Source organism: Anolis carolinensis, chromosome 3 (assembly GCF_035594765.1).
Source record: "Anolis carolinensis isolate JA03-04 chromosome 3, rAnoCar3.1.pri, whole genome shotgun sequence".
NCBI lineage: Eukaryota > Metazoa > Chordata > Lepidosauria > Squamata > Dactyloidae > Anolis > Anolis carolinensis.
The window spans coordinates 208,125,866-208,138,746 of NC_085843.1; the positions used below are offsets into that span (position 1 = coordinate 208,125,866).

Below are 12,881 nucleotides of genomic sequence, written 5' to 3' on the forward strand. Positions count from 1 at the left end.
AGTAGGAAGAGCAATTGTACTTTAAGTACAGGTGTCCTATCAGATTGGTATAGTGCCAAGTCAAAACAAGAAATATATATGATGCTGCTATAACCACAGATTTGGTTGACAGGGTTAGGTGCAGGAAGTACTTTATATTTTGTGCTAACAAATCACAGAAGTTCATTGCTCTTTCTATATTAGTTTTTTTATCTTCTGTGCAGCTTAAGATAGGATTTATTTTGGAGTCTGACTGTCATTCGGAGATAGAGAAATCAGCCACAAGATCCTTTTCATGTGGTTTGACAACTTGTTAATATGCGTTATGGAATGTGATCAGTAGAGTGTTATTATTTTCTCACAAAAAGCCACTCATGTTTGGGAGAGTATTTATAAAAGGCAAAAGACATCCTTATGAAGGAAAACAGATCTCCTCTATTTGGCAAACTTGATGTCCTGGACAATACTAAACTTGATACTACCCCCTCTGTCCTGTTTTGGATAGAACTGGCACAAAGACAATCTGAAGAAAAACAGGAAAAGCAATATAGTTTGTGATGGCAATAATATCATTTGGAGAAAATGAACTGCCACAAAAGTTTGAGAGCTTTATGACTGTTCTATACTACATCTTTACTGAACATGACAAACAATTACATTTATGCCAACTTTTATTTTAAGTGATTGCTGCTGAACTCTGAGTTTTGATTGAAGTCATTTTTTCAGACCACAATAAATGGCCCCATCTACAGTAATCATTTAATGCAGTTTGAAGCTAGGTTCAAACTGTGGTGACCAAACAAGAAACTCTTAAGAAAGTATGTGAATGAAAGTCCTTTGAGCATATCACTGCTCTGTGGTTTCTGTAATCACCTCAAATTAGCTCCATGATTTGTGTAATCATTGGCACAACAAAACCACTTTTTGAAAAAAAAACAACTTGAAACTACATTAAATGGTCAGTGTAGCCACCAGTATGATATGTTTACTTATTGTAAAGATCTAGATGTGCAAATGAAGAACATTTATAATCAACTGATCATCAGCCTACTATTGTGGAAATCAATTGTGCTATAAGAATCTCACAGCAGAAAAACAAGCCAGGAAGCTGGAACACTGGTACAAAGTCCTATTGACTGATATAATATTATACTGAATACACAAAATGACGTACAACATTGGCAAAAGTCATATGGCATATGCCATGCAAATGAAATATGTAAAAAATTAAAAGTGAAATTTATTTATTTATTTATTTTGTCAGAAGTGAGTTGAGGGTACATTTATAATGTATTTAGAAACACAAAGAAAGTAAAAAAAAACCCTTGGTATTATACTGAATGTCCTTTGACCAGAAGCTGGCCACTTGGAGTGCATCTGGTGTCGCTGTAAGAAGATCCATTGTGCATGTGGCAGGGCTCAGGCTGCATTGTAGTCTGTTGTCTGTGGTTTGCTCTTCTCCACACTCACATGTCATGGACTCCACTTTGTAGCCCCATTTCTTAAGGTTGGCTCTGCATTTCATGTTGCCAGAGCACAGTCTGTTCAGCGTCTTCCAAGTTGCCCAGTCTTCTGTGTGCCCAGGTGGGAGTTTCTCATCTGGTATCAGGCACTGATTGAGGTTCCGGGTTTTAACCTGCCACATTTGGACTCTCACTAGGTTGAAGGAACTGGGCATTTTTGGCATGGTAAAGAGAAGATTGAGATGTGAGATGAGATGTGATCTCACTCCTAAAACACTGCAACGAGTGCCATTAAAAGGATGATGCAGTCCTGTTTTCTGCTTACTCAGAATGTAGAATATATATAAGTTACAGGACAGTAGGCTTCGATGGACCATCAGAAGGAACTTTTTGGCAGCAACAATTGGATTGGCAATTGCCTAAAGAAGTTATGGGATCATTTCTGGATGTCATTGGAAAGAGGCTGGAGAGCTATCTGTCGGGGATGTTTTAACTGGCTATCCTGCTTTGAGTAGGGGTTTGGACTTGATGATTCATAGGACCCCTTCCAAATCTATGATTCTATGATCAAGTAGTCATTAAAAATAGGATCAAGTAGTCATTAAAAATTAAGATCAAATAATCATTTAAAAAATCAACAATCCAACAATGACAAAGAACTCATTCAAAATTTTAGAAGATTATAAATCCTATGTAACTGAAGTCCAGCAAACAATTAGTAATGAGTGGCAGGCTGTAAATCATATGCAAACTGACAGTTGTTCCCAGGACTTGTACAACTATTTCTTCAGCTTCTGAAAACTTAATTTGCCCAAGTCATGCTTAGGTACATTTCAAACAAACCTTCCACTGCTATAACTGCTTTCATTGATATGCAGCACCTGATAAAGCTGGTGTGTTGCTTATGTATCTAGCTGTTAAATGTGACCTGATCTTTATATTTCAAGTTCAAAGTCTGGCCTGGTTGCTGCTCGTATTTGAGAGAAAGAGAGACACCTCGAAAATATTGATTCAGGTTGTAGAGATCAGTCAAGTGAAAGAATTTCCAGCAGTTTGTTGCAGATCAGAAACCTCTGCCCAGGCCAGGGATCAGCAGAATATAGCCTACCACCAACCTATAGCTTCCCAAGACTGATTCTGTGCCACCAAATGGCCCATAATATTCCTGAAGCCTGGAAGAGGGGGTTTCTATGGCCCCTTCCACACAACTGTATAAAATCCACATTAAGATGGATTAGTGGACTCAGCTATTCCAGTTCAAAGCAAATAACTGTATCGTGGATTATTCACCTTGCTATTCTGGGTTGTATGGCTGTGTGGAAGGGCCCTGTCTTCATTCAAGGAGCTCACAGTTTTATCAGGATCCCTTTAATTGCCAAAATAAAAAACAATCATATTTAGCACCATTAATCTGGAAGAAGGACTTCACTGGAAAGGGTGATGTTTTTCCATTGATTCACCAGGAATCAAGGTATATAAGCAACCACCTGGCCAACTTCAACCTTCCTCTTGCTATCCTGCCTCCCGTTTTGGGGGTTTGATCTCATTATCTATCTTCAATACACATCATAGTGGCACAGTGCGTTAAAGCGCTGAGCTGCTGAACTTGCGGACCAAAAGGTGCCAGGTTCAAATCCCGGGAGCGGAATGAGCGCCCGCTGTTAGCCCCAGCTCCTGCCAACCTAGCAGTTCGAAAATATGCAAATGTGAGTAGATCAATAGGTACTGCTCCGGCGGGAAGGTAACGGTGGCCACATGACCTTGGAGGTGTCTACAGACAACGCTGGCTCTTTGGCTTAGAAATGGAGATGAGCACCAACCCCCAGAGTCGGTCAAGACTGGACTTAACATCAGTGTATGTGGCAGGGGTGTCCGCTCACACAAACAGCTATATAGTTCCCACTAAGCAGGAGACACCCATGTCTCTCCGTCCACTGAACTTCGCAGGTTATAGTGAGCGCCATGAACATGTCCAAGAGCCCTGCCATACTGCCCCCCACTCAAGTGAAGGCTTTCATTTGGGGACCATTTTCTGTTTCTCCTCCACCAAAGACACCTCCCAGGATTCCTTTCTCTGCACTGGTGTGACATTTGAATGACTCTGCCTGTGCCGTCCGCCAGACAATAAAAAACTATAAAACTGAAACGTGCTGTCCTTTATCCGGGCGAACTGCAAATCCCTATAAGCTGTCCTATAGATATTGAACGACTGAGTCTGGATAACTTCAAAAAAGGATGTTTATTCATACAAGGTTGTAAACCTGGCACAGATCTTAAAGTTGCAGAAAATGAAACAAATTTCTATAGGTTTTAGTTGCAGAATTATCCCTGGTTCCAGAAGGCAAAGGTGATTATAAAACCACTATACCCTAATCACGCTGTCTATATTAGAAGGAGAAACTCTTTCCTTCCCTATCTTTACAGCAAAGATTAGTTCTAGAAGCGATGGAATAACCCTGCTCCTCTAACTAGAATTCCTATTCCAGATCAGTATAATTCAATACTTATCTAATTTGGATAGGCTTAGATTGGCCTGGTTTTGAGGATGATTTGTCCCAGTTAGCCTTGCACAGCTCCAGCACGTTGGAAGACTATAGCCAGAATGAAGCTCCAAAATGGAGACTAGACCCTAGTAAAAAGGGCGGTCCTAAGATGTTGCACTCTTTGACCAATCACTGCAAAGCAAACTGCAGCCAGCTCTTGCAGATTCCAAGCCACCTTTCCTAGGCCTTTGCAGCCAGAGGCTCAAACAAAATGTAAAGGAGGGAAAACAAACAAACGACCAATAGGTAAGGCAAACCATCGTCCTGGGGGACGGAACACTCCCCGCTAAATTCCCAGGATGTGGGAATTTACCAATCAAAAACATACAAACACCTTTGTATACACAACAATACAACAGTATAAAACTTTAAACATCTCCAATAAGCAACACGAGGTCACTAATTGGTCTGTCCAGGACAGACATTTTGTCCTTACTATGAGTCTTTACTTGAACTTTTCTAACCTTACCGTCAGGGCAAGGAAAGGTCTTTAGTATAATGCCCATAGGCCAGGCATAGCGGGGCAAGTCTTTGTCCTTTGGCAACACAAGGTTTCCCACCTTGGCATTGTCCTTTGGGTTTGCCAGAGTCTTCTGGTTGGAAGCTGGCTTAAGTATTCGGCCTTCCACCTCTTCCAGAAGTGGTTGGCTAAGGTCTGCACATGCAAAATTGGTGCCACAGTCCGACCAAATTAACTTAATTGGCCCTCTGAGGGCTATGAACCTTTTCAATGCATTTATGAATGATGAAGTGTCAATTCCCTCTGCAACCTCTATATGGACAGCTCGTACTGACAAACAAGTAAACAAAACCGCACATCTTTTGTTATTTACAACACCACCCCTGGTTTTCCTAGTGACAACCTCCCAAGGACCAAACACATCGATTCCCACATGGGAAAGGGGTGGGTCTGTCAAAGTCCTATCCTGAGGTAGTTCTGCCATTAACTGACTTTGACAGTTACGTCTGAGTCGCCGACATTTGACACACTTAAAAATAACACTGCTGACCAAACTTTTAGCATTTACCACCCACAGGCCTTCATTTCTAAGGGTCGCCTCAGTCAGAGTTCTACCCTGATGATGGATTTTCTCATGGTAGTGACGAACCAACAACAAAGCAATATGGCTATTGGGGGGTACAATGATAGGGTTCTTTATACACACTTTGAGTTTAGCCTTAGCTAACCTCCCTCCCACTCTTAAAATGCCCTCCTTGTCTAGAAATGGGTTTAACTCACGCAAGAAACTCCGGCTGGGGGTGTCAATCCCTTGTTCTAACCTGGCTATTTCTAGACTAAACTCATGCCTCTGAACTGACCTGAGTATTACTCCCTTAGCCTTCAGCATGTCCTGAACTTGCAAAGGCTGACTATCTTTGCAGACTAAGCGATGTATAAGCCTAGCAACTGCTCTAAGAAGACTGTGCCACTCCGAAAAACGTTCAAAACGGTGTGGTTCCAGGCAAGATCTTTGGCCCATCTTGATTTCTGTGGTTGATTTGCAGGCTTTCACCTCTGCACTTCGTGAGACTTGAGCATTCATAATGTCCGAAAACCTTTGCTCATCTTTCGAGAGCGCTGTGGCTTCGTCTCTCTCAGAGACTTTGAAGATGGAGGAATACTCTGGAGTTATTGCTTGGCAGTAGACCGAGATATGACTTAGGCAACTGCGCACAAGTGTAGGACGTCCACCTTTAAGCACCTGTGCTTGATTGGAGTCCAACGACGATGGTGGGTGCATCTTGTTTATGCACACTGGGCCTGTAACTGTCCAGCCTAGTGGTAGCAGCTGAGCAATGGGCACCCCTGGAGGTCCCTTAACTTGGTCGTTCACATAGAACAAGTTCGGACAGTCCGCACCAAGCAGAAGGGCAATGTCCACATCTGGACGGAAAGCAGGTATGGCATTCTTTAATCGTCGCAAATGTGGATGAGTCTCCACAACTTCTCTAGTTACAATTTGTTTTTTGTTCCGAGGGATGGAGGAACACTCAATCAGGTCTGGCAACTTGAACTGCCTCTTCTGGTCGCAAGAGGAGACAACAAAGCCAGATGCTATGCGACCCTGCAACTTCTTTTTTCCTGCACACGTAGTCATAGTGTAGTCAACCATCTTGGTTTTAAGGTCAAACATGCGGAAGAACTCTGGAGTAGCCAGGGAGGCGTCGCTCTGTGAATCCAGGGCCACATAGAGTCTCTTTCTAAGCCAAGGGCTCTTGGCTGGATATACATCCGCTAGGCAGATAGGATGACAAACTCTGTACTGGTGCGAGTCAGAACACAGCTCTGTACAGGCGACTGCTGAAACCTCCACCTGCATCTCTGGTACGACTGGCTTGTCGGTGTCTTCGACTGCTGACTTTTCTTTTGGTGAAACGTTCCCTTTGGGGTGGGAGATGATATTGGAGTTGTGCATTGCGGTGCAATGCTTGAGGCTGTTGCATTTCTCACACTTGATGTTTTCTTTGCAGTTGGATGCAAAGTGTGGAGTTGCTCCGCAGCATCTAAAGCAGATTCCCTGCTTTTGAACTAGCTGTTGCCTTTCTTTGTATGTCTTTCTACTAAACTCCCTGCAGTTGGCCAAGCTGTGAGGCTTTTGGTGAATAGGGCAAAGCAACTCTTTTACCTCCGACCTGGGTTCATCAGTCTTGTGTTGAGTTTCGACTGCCTTTACGCTGACAGGTCTATTGGCCTCTCTAGATGGTTTCTTGTCCACTTTAGGTGCCTTCTCTGGCTGGGTCCCTTGGTATAAGGTGGGGAGGCCCGTCTGCGGATCATTCCTTTCTCTGGCCGCCCTGGTGATGAACTGGACCAAATGAGAAAATGGAGGGTATGCCTGGGAGTGGGCCTCCTTGTAGTTGAAGACCTCCTGTCCCCAGCGTTCTTGCAAAGTGAAGGGCAGCTTGGTCAAGATCTGCCTCTGGGACAGGTGCTGATCGAGGCACTTCAAACCGGGCAGTTCTGGATTCTCCTTGGCCGACTCTAATTCCGTAAGGAGATCGCTGAGGTCCCACAAGAGTTTGAAGTCTTTGAGTTTTAAAGCTGGGAACCTTTGGAGCTTGTCCATAAGTGATGCTTCAATCTCTGTGCTGGCCCCATACCTCTGCTGCAACCTGGCCCAGGCCTTTTCCAGGGCTTTGTCGGGATCGGCTACGTGGGCTGCGTAGATCTTCTTAACTTGTGAGGATGAGGCTGGGCCCAACCATGCAGCCAGAAGAGTCAGTTCTTCCTCCGGCAATAACTTTAAGTCTCTGATTGCTCTCTGGAAGGTGGCCTTCCAGAGAAGAAATTCCTCAGGCTTGTCCGAAAACTTTTCGACACCCTTGTCCTTAAGATCTCTTCTGGGGCTTCTGATGATGGAGACAAGCTGGGACTCTGGCGTCGAAGGGAACAATTGAGGAGTTTGCTGTTGTGGAGTGGACTCCCACCGTGTACCTTGCGTCAACCTTTGGCCTCTTGGAGGGATGACATCGACCACTGACGAATCGATGGTTCCCTGTGCAGCTGTCTGTAGGGGCCAACTAGCGCTCGGCCTTGGGGCCCTGATTGACTGACCTAGGGTTTTAGCAGGAGGCACAGGTAGCTCGAGCAAGGGTGAGCTCCCCGCTATGACGCTCTGCTCTGCAGGAAACTCAAACGTGACTTTGGGGCCCTGCTCTGGGTAAGGAGAGAAGTCTTCCTGTTCCTCATCCGAAAACTGGCTGTTCATGCTGCCAAGGTGCGCAAACACTTTGGCAGAAGGATCCTGTATTGGTAACTGGCTTACATTTTCTTCTGTGAGTGGCTCAATTAGGGCCTTGGCCAAAGTCTCAGCCCTTACCCTTTTGGCTGCGGCATCCATCTTTATTCTAAGCATCTCTATACGAGCCTGTTCTATTTGCATTTCGCTTTGTCTTTGGGCCTGTTCCATTTGCATTTCGCTTTGTCTACGGGCCTGTTCTATTTGCATTTCGCTTTGTCTACGGGCCTGTTCTATTTGCAGTCGTTGCTCTTCTTCTTTAAAGGGAAGGGTGAGATCAGCTGCCTTAGCATCAGCCTCCACCCCCGCTACCTTGCTCTTTAGCTCTAGACGTGCAGCCTCCTTAATGTGCAAGGCAGCTAGGGAAGAGATGGCACTCCCAGCAGCAGAAGACTTGCTAGAGTGGCTATGTTTAGATGATGCACACTCCCTTAGTTTAGATACCTGGCTAGAGCGGTTAGACTTAAGACTAAGTGCCACAGCAGGTGATTTTAAAAGATTGGTCTCATGGCTGCATAAGGAAGACTGATTTCCTTTTGGCTCAGACCTTAGATTAACAGGTGGAGAACTAAATTCCAAGGCATCTAGAATTGCCCTCACCTTATTTTCTTTCTCATTAGTGTCAGCTAAGACACTCACTATTTCTAACTCTGAATCCTTGGCGTTAATGCGCTCGAGGACCTGGACTATCTTAGACACCAAACCCCTCCAGAGACCGAAGGTCTCTTCAAGGTCTGTCTGTAATATGGATGGCACCCTTGTAATACCCAAGCTCTCAATTCTGACCATCAATGTTACAATTCGCTCCCATGCCGAACCTAACCTCACATGGAGGAGCTCCTTTTCGTCTATTAGATGGGCTAGCATTTTGGCTGAAGGGTGCTTTATCCTTTGGGGCCTTTCATTCCTACTTTCAGCCTCAGAAGGAGGTATACCATCTGTATCATCTTGAAATTGCATAGACATTATGTATTCTTAATAGCAAGTAAATTTACAACAAAGGCAAATGCAATATACCTGCAAGTAAATTTACAATAAAAGCAAATTCAATATATAATACAATTCACAGCACTTAACCATAGCAATATATATCACTAAGTAACTATACTTTACAAAGATTGTGACCTTTGGCGCCAGACTTTGGTGGGCAAGCTGCAAAATGTCAACTGACAGCAACTTGCCACTTGATACCTCCCTTGCCCGAGTGACGTAAACTGCCAAAATGGCGACTTCGCCAAATTTTCAAGCACCTCGTGCTCTGCGGCTCGAGGCCTGCCGCCGAAGGAGCACCGAGGCTGGCTTTGGAAAGGAGGAGAGAAGAGACGCCTCCTCCCCGCTGTGAAGGGAGGTCACCACCGCAGGTCGATGAGGCAGGTCACCACCGCGGGACGATGAGGCAGGTCACCACCGCGGGACGATGAGGCAGGTCACCACCGCAGGACGATGAGGCAGGTCACCACCGCAGGACGATGAGGCAGGTCACCGCCGCAGGTCAATGAGGCAGGTCACCACCGCAGGACGATGAGGCAGGTCACCACCGCAGGACGATGAGGCAGGTCACCACTGCAGGACGATGAGGCAGGTCACCACCGCAGGACGATGAGGCAGGTCACCACCGCAGGACGATGAGGCAGGTCACCGCCGCAGGTCAATGAGGCAGGTCACCACCGCAGGACGATGAGGCAGGTCACCACTGCAGGACGATGAGGCAGGTCACCACCGCAGGACGATGAGGCAGGTCACCACCGCCGGACCAGGAGGCAGGTCACCACCGCAGGACGATGAGGCAGGTCACCACCGCCGGACCATGAGGCAGGTCGAAGCCGGCCGAGTGCTCCGGCCGAACTCGCAGCAGCGTTGCCAGGCCTGTCCAGGTTCTAGCCTGGTTCTGGTGGGCTTCACGCCTCAGAGCCAGGCAAAGAACTGTCGCTGGTGCTCCGCGGCTCGAGGTCTACCGCCGAGGGAGCCCTGGACGTTGCTGGGAACTGCACAGCCTGTGCAAACCCAGAAAGCCACTGGGCCACGTGCGCACACGCGAGCCAAATAGCAAGGAAATAGAGCCCCACTATTTGACTCCTTCAGGTCTGAGAGCGGGCTCCACTGCCTCAGACGCTGGTAGAGTCTTTAGGTATGCAGACTGAGCTCAGGCGGAAAAGCCGCGGCCTATACTAAACTTCCTAAACTATAAAAAACTATAAAGCCGTGCAAGCTAGCTGAAGCGGAAAAACCGCTGATCGACCTCAAAACTGTGCCGTCCGCCAGACAATAAAAAACTATAAAACTGAAACGTGCTGTCCTTTATCCGGGCGAACTGCAAATCCCTATAAGCTGTCCTATAGATATTGAACGACTGAGTCTGGATAACTTCAAAAAAGGATGTTTATTCATACAAGGTTGTAAACCTGGCACAGATCTTAAAGTTGCAGAAAATGAAACAAATTTCTATAGGTTTTAGTTGCAGAATTATCCCTGGTTCCAGAAGGCAAAGGTGATTATAAAACCACTATACCCTAATCACGCTGTCTATATTAGAAGGAGAAACTCTTTCCTTCCCTATCTTTACAGCAAAGATTAGTTCTAGAAGCGATGGAATAACCCTGCTCCTCTAACTAGAATTCCTATTCCAGATCAGTATAATTCAATACTTATCTAATTTGGATAGGCTTAGATTGGCCTGGTTTTGAGGATGATTTGTCCCAGTTAGCCTTGCACAGCTCCAGCACGTTGGAAGACTATAGCCAGAATGAAGCTCCAAAATGGAGACTAGACCCTAGTAAAAAGGGCGGTCCTAAGATGTTGCACTCTTTGACCAATCACTGCAAAGCAAACTGCAGCCAGCTCTTGCAGATTCCAAGCCACCTTTCCTAGGCCTTTGCAGCCAGAGGCTCAAACAAAATGTAAAGGAGGGAAAACAAACAAACGACCAATAGGTAAGGCAAACCATCGTCCTGGGGGACGGAACACTGCCCACTGTCTCTCTCTTAACCCTTTCATAGTCTTTTCAACTGTCTGCATAACAAACAGTGCAGAACTGAGCAGCAACTAAACATACTGGAGGAGTTTGGGGGACTAATTCCACATGATAGAAGTTGTAGTTCACTCTGCATCAAGACACAGCAATGTGACCCCCCCCCCCCTCACTGACAGTGGACCTGGACCACATTTGGCACACAGAACTCCCATGACCAACGAAAAATATTGGAGAGGTTTGGGGGGGGGGGGGGCGGATTCATCTTGATTTATAGCCGTTGTAGGTACTGGAATTTATAGTTCACCTGCAATCAAAGAACACTCTGGGCACCACCAACAATGGACCTGGAACTAACTTTGCACACAGAACCTCATGACCAACAAAAATACTGGTGGCTTTTGGAAGGATTGATAGGAGTTGTAGTTTACCTACACCCAGAGTGCACTATGAACCCAAACAATGATGCATCTGGACCAAACTTGGCATGCATACCCAATATTTGAATACTTGAATGGTAGGTTTTGAGGAGAATTGGCATTGACATTTTGGAGTTGTAGGCACTGGGATGTATAGTTCACTTGCAATCAAAGAGTACTCCGAACCCCATCTATGATCGACTGAAACCAAACTTGGCGCAGAGAACCCCTGTGACCAACCAAACATACTGCAGGGGTTGGAGGGGGGGGGGGGGGGGGAATTTACCTTGATGTTGGGAGTTGTAGTTCACCTGCATCCAGAGAACACTGAACCACACCAATGACAGATCTGAACCAAACTTGGCACACAAACCCAACATGGCCAATTGTGAATACTGGCAGATGTTTTGAGAAGATTGCCCCAGAAATCTGGGAGTTGTGGTTCATCCTCATCCAAAGAGCAATAAACTCAATCAACAACGGATCCTGACCAAACTTGGCACACAGAACCAACAGGGTCAACTGAGAATACAAGTGGAGCTTGGTGGTGATTAGCCTTGGAATCCAGGGAGCACTGCTGCCAGATGACGTATCTAAACCAAACTTGGAGCACAGACCAACATGGCCAACTTTGAATACTGGCAGGGTTCGCGGAGGATTGCCCCATGATTCTGGGAATTGTAGTTCACCCACACTAAACTGAGAATACCTAACATCCAAAAACAAACAATACCTTTTTCAAATAACCCAGGCTTTGCCGGGTACCCAAGCTAGTGTAACCTACATGTCATTAATGTTATATTTGCCACAAAGCTTGGGATCTGGGCAAACCTGAATAAAAATGTATAGCCTTTTCCCACCAAACTCAAGTTTCATGTCACTACTAGGAACAACAGGGCATTGATCATAATTTCATAGTATCCTGTAGATAAAGCTCCTTGCTAAGGAGTGTTTACTCAGATACTATTGTCTAATCAATGTTTCCATATATATGGGAGGTATTTATCAGTAATTGTGTTTTAATTGAAAGCTATATTCCTTAATTTCTGATAAATACTTTGACCATTTGTTTTGTTTAGGCTTTTTTGGAAGGAGATCAAGCATTCTGGTTAATACCTACCTGTCCTGGCTTGACTAAGTTCCAAATTTCACCTGTGTAAAGCATTCAGACACATACAAGCCTGGGCAGGTATTTTTGCAGGCCCAGTAAGCATTTTCTGCCAAAAGTACAAAAAGGGAGCCATTGATACACGTAAATCCTTCCTCAGATGTAAAAGCTAACCTGCAATCATCTGTACATGTGGAGATCTTCCAATGAACACAGCTGGAAGATCTCTATTCCAATCCTGGGATCCAATGCAGAGCAGAATCTTCCTATGTCATACATCTGCTGGTTTTCATCTGTAAAATGAGAGAGTAGGTAATGGTATGTAACTGCATACATATTTACTGACAATGTTTAGGTAGTTTATACATATAGTCTTAGCATCTCCCTAATCTAGAAGTCACTAGATTATTTTAGGGAACTAATTATTTCCTATATATACTATTCATGGCAAATACATTGGGTTGCTGTCAGTTTTTCGGGCAGTATAGCCATGTCCCAAATGCATTATCTCCTGACGTTTCACCCATATCTATGGCAGGCATCCTTAGAGGTTGTGAGGTTTTGTTGGAAACTAGCAAATGAGGTTTATATATCTGTGGAATGTCTAGGGTGGGAGAAAGAACTCTTGTCTGCCTGAGGCAAGCATGAATGTTGCATAAAC

General features: G+C 45.2%; 1 protein-coding gene across 5 annotated transcripts in view; it reads right to left on the reverse strand.

The window, feature by feature from the left end:
• The window catches only part of LOC103279545 (uncharacterized), a 50,651-nt gene that overhangs the window by 32,564 nt on the left and 5,206 nt on the right, over nucleotides 1-12,881 (reverse strand). For 3 of the 5 annotated variants that reach the window (XM_062976171.1, XM_062976169.1, XM_062976170.1), the window contains one exon: nucleotides 1,212-12,513. In XM_062976171.1, the coding sequence (XP_062832241.1) occupies nucleotides 4,354-8,691 (4,338 nt within the window). In that variant the 5' untranslated portion in view covers nucleotides 8,692-12,513 and the 3' untranslated portion in view covers nucleotides 1,212-4,353. Of the gene's footprint in view, nucleotides 1-1,211; nucleotides 12,514-12,881 lie in introns of those variants that run through there. The other 2 variants (XR_506868.2, XR_010004597.1) reach the window with 2 other exon arrangements.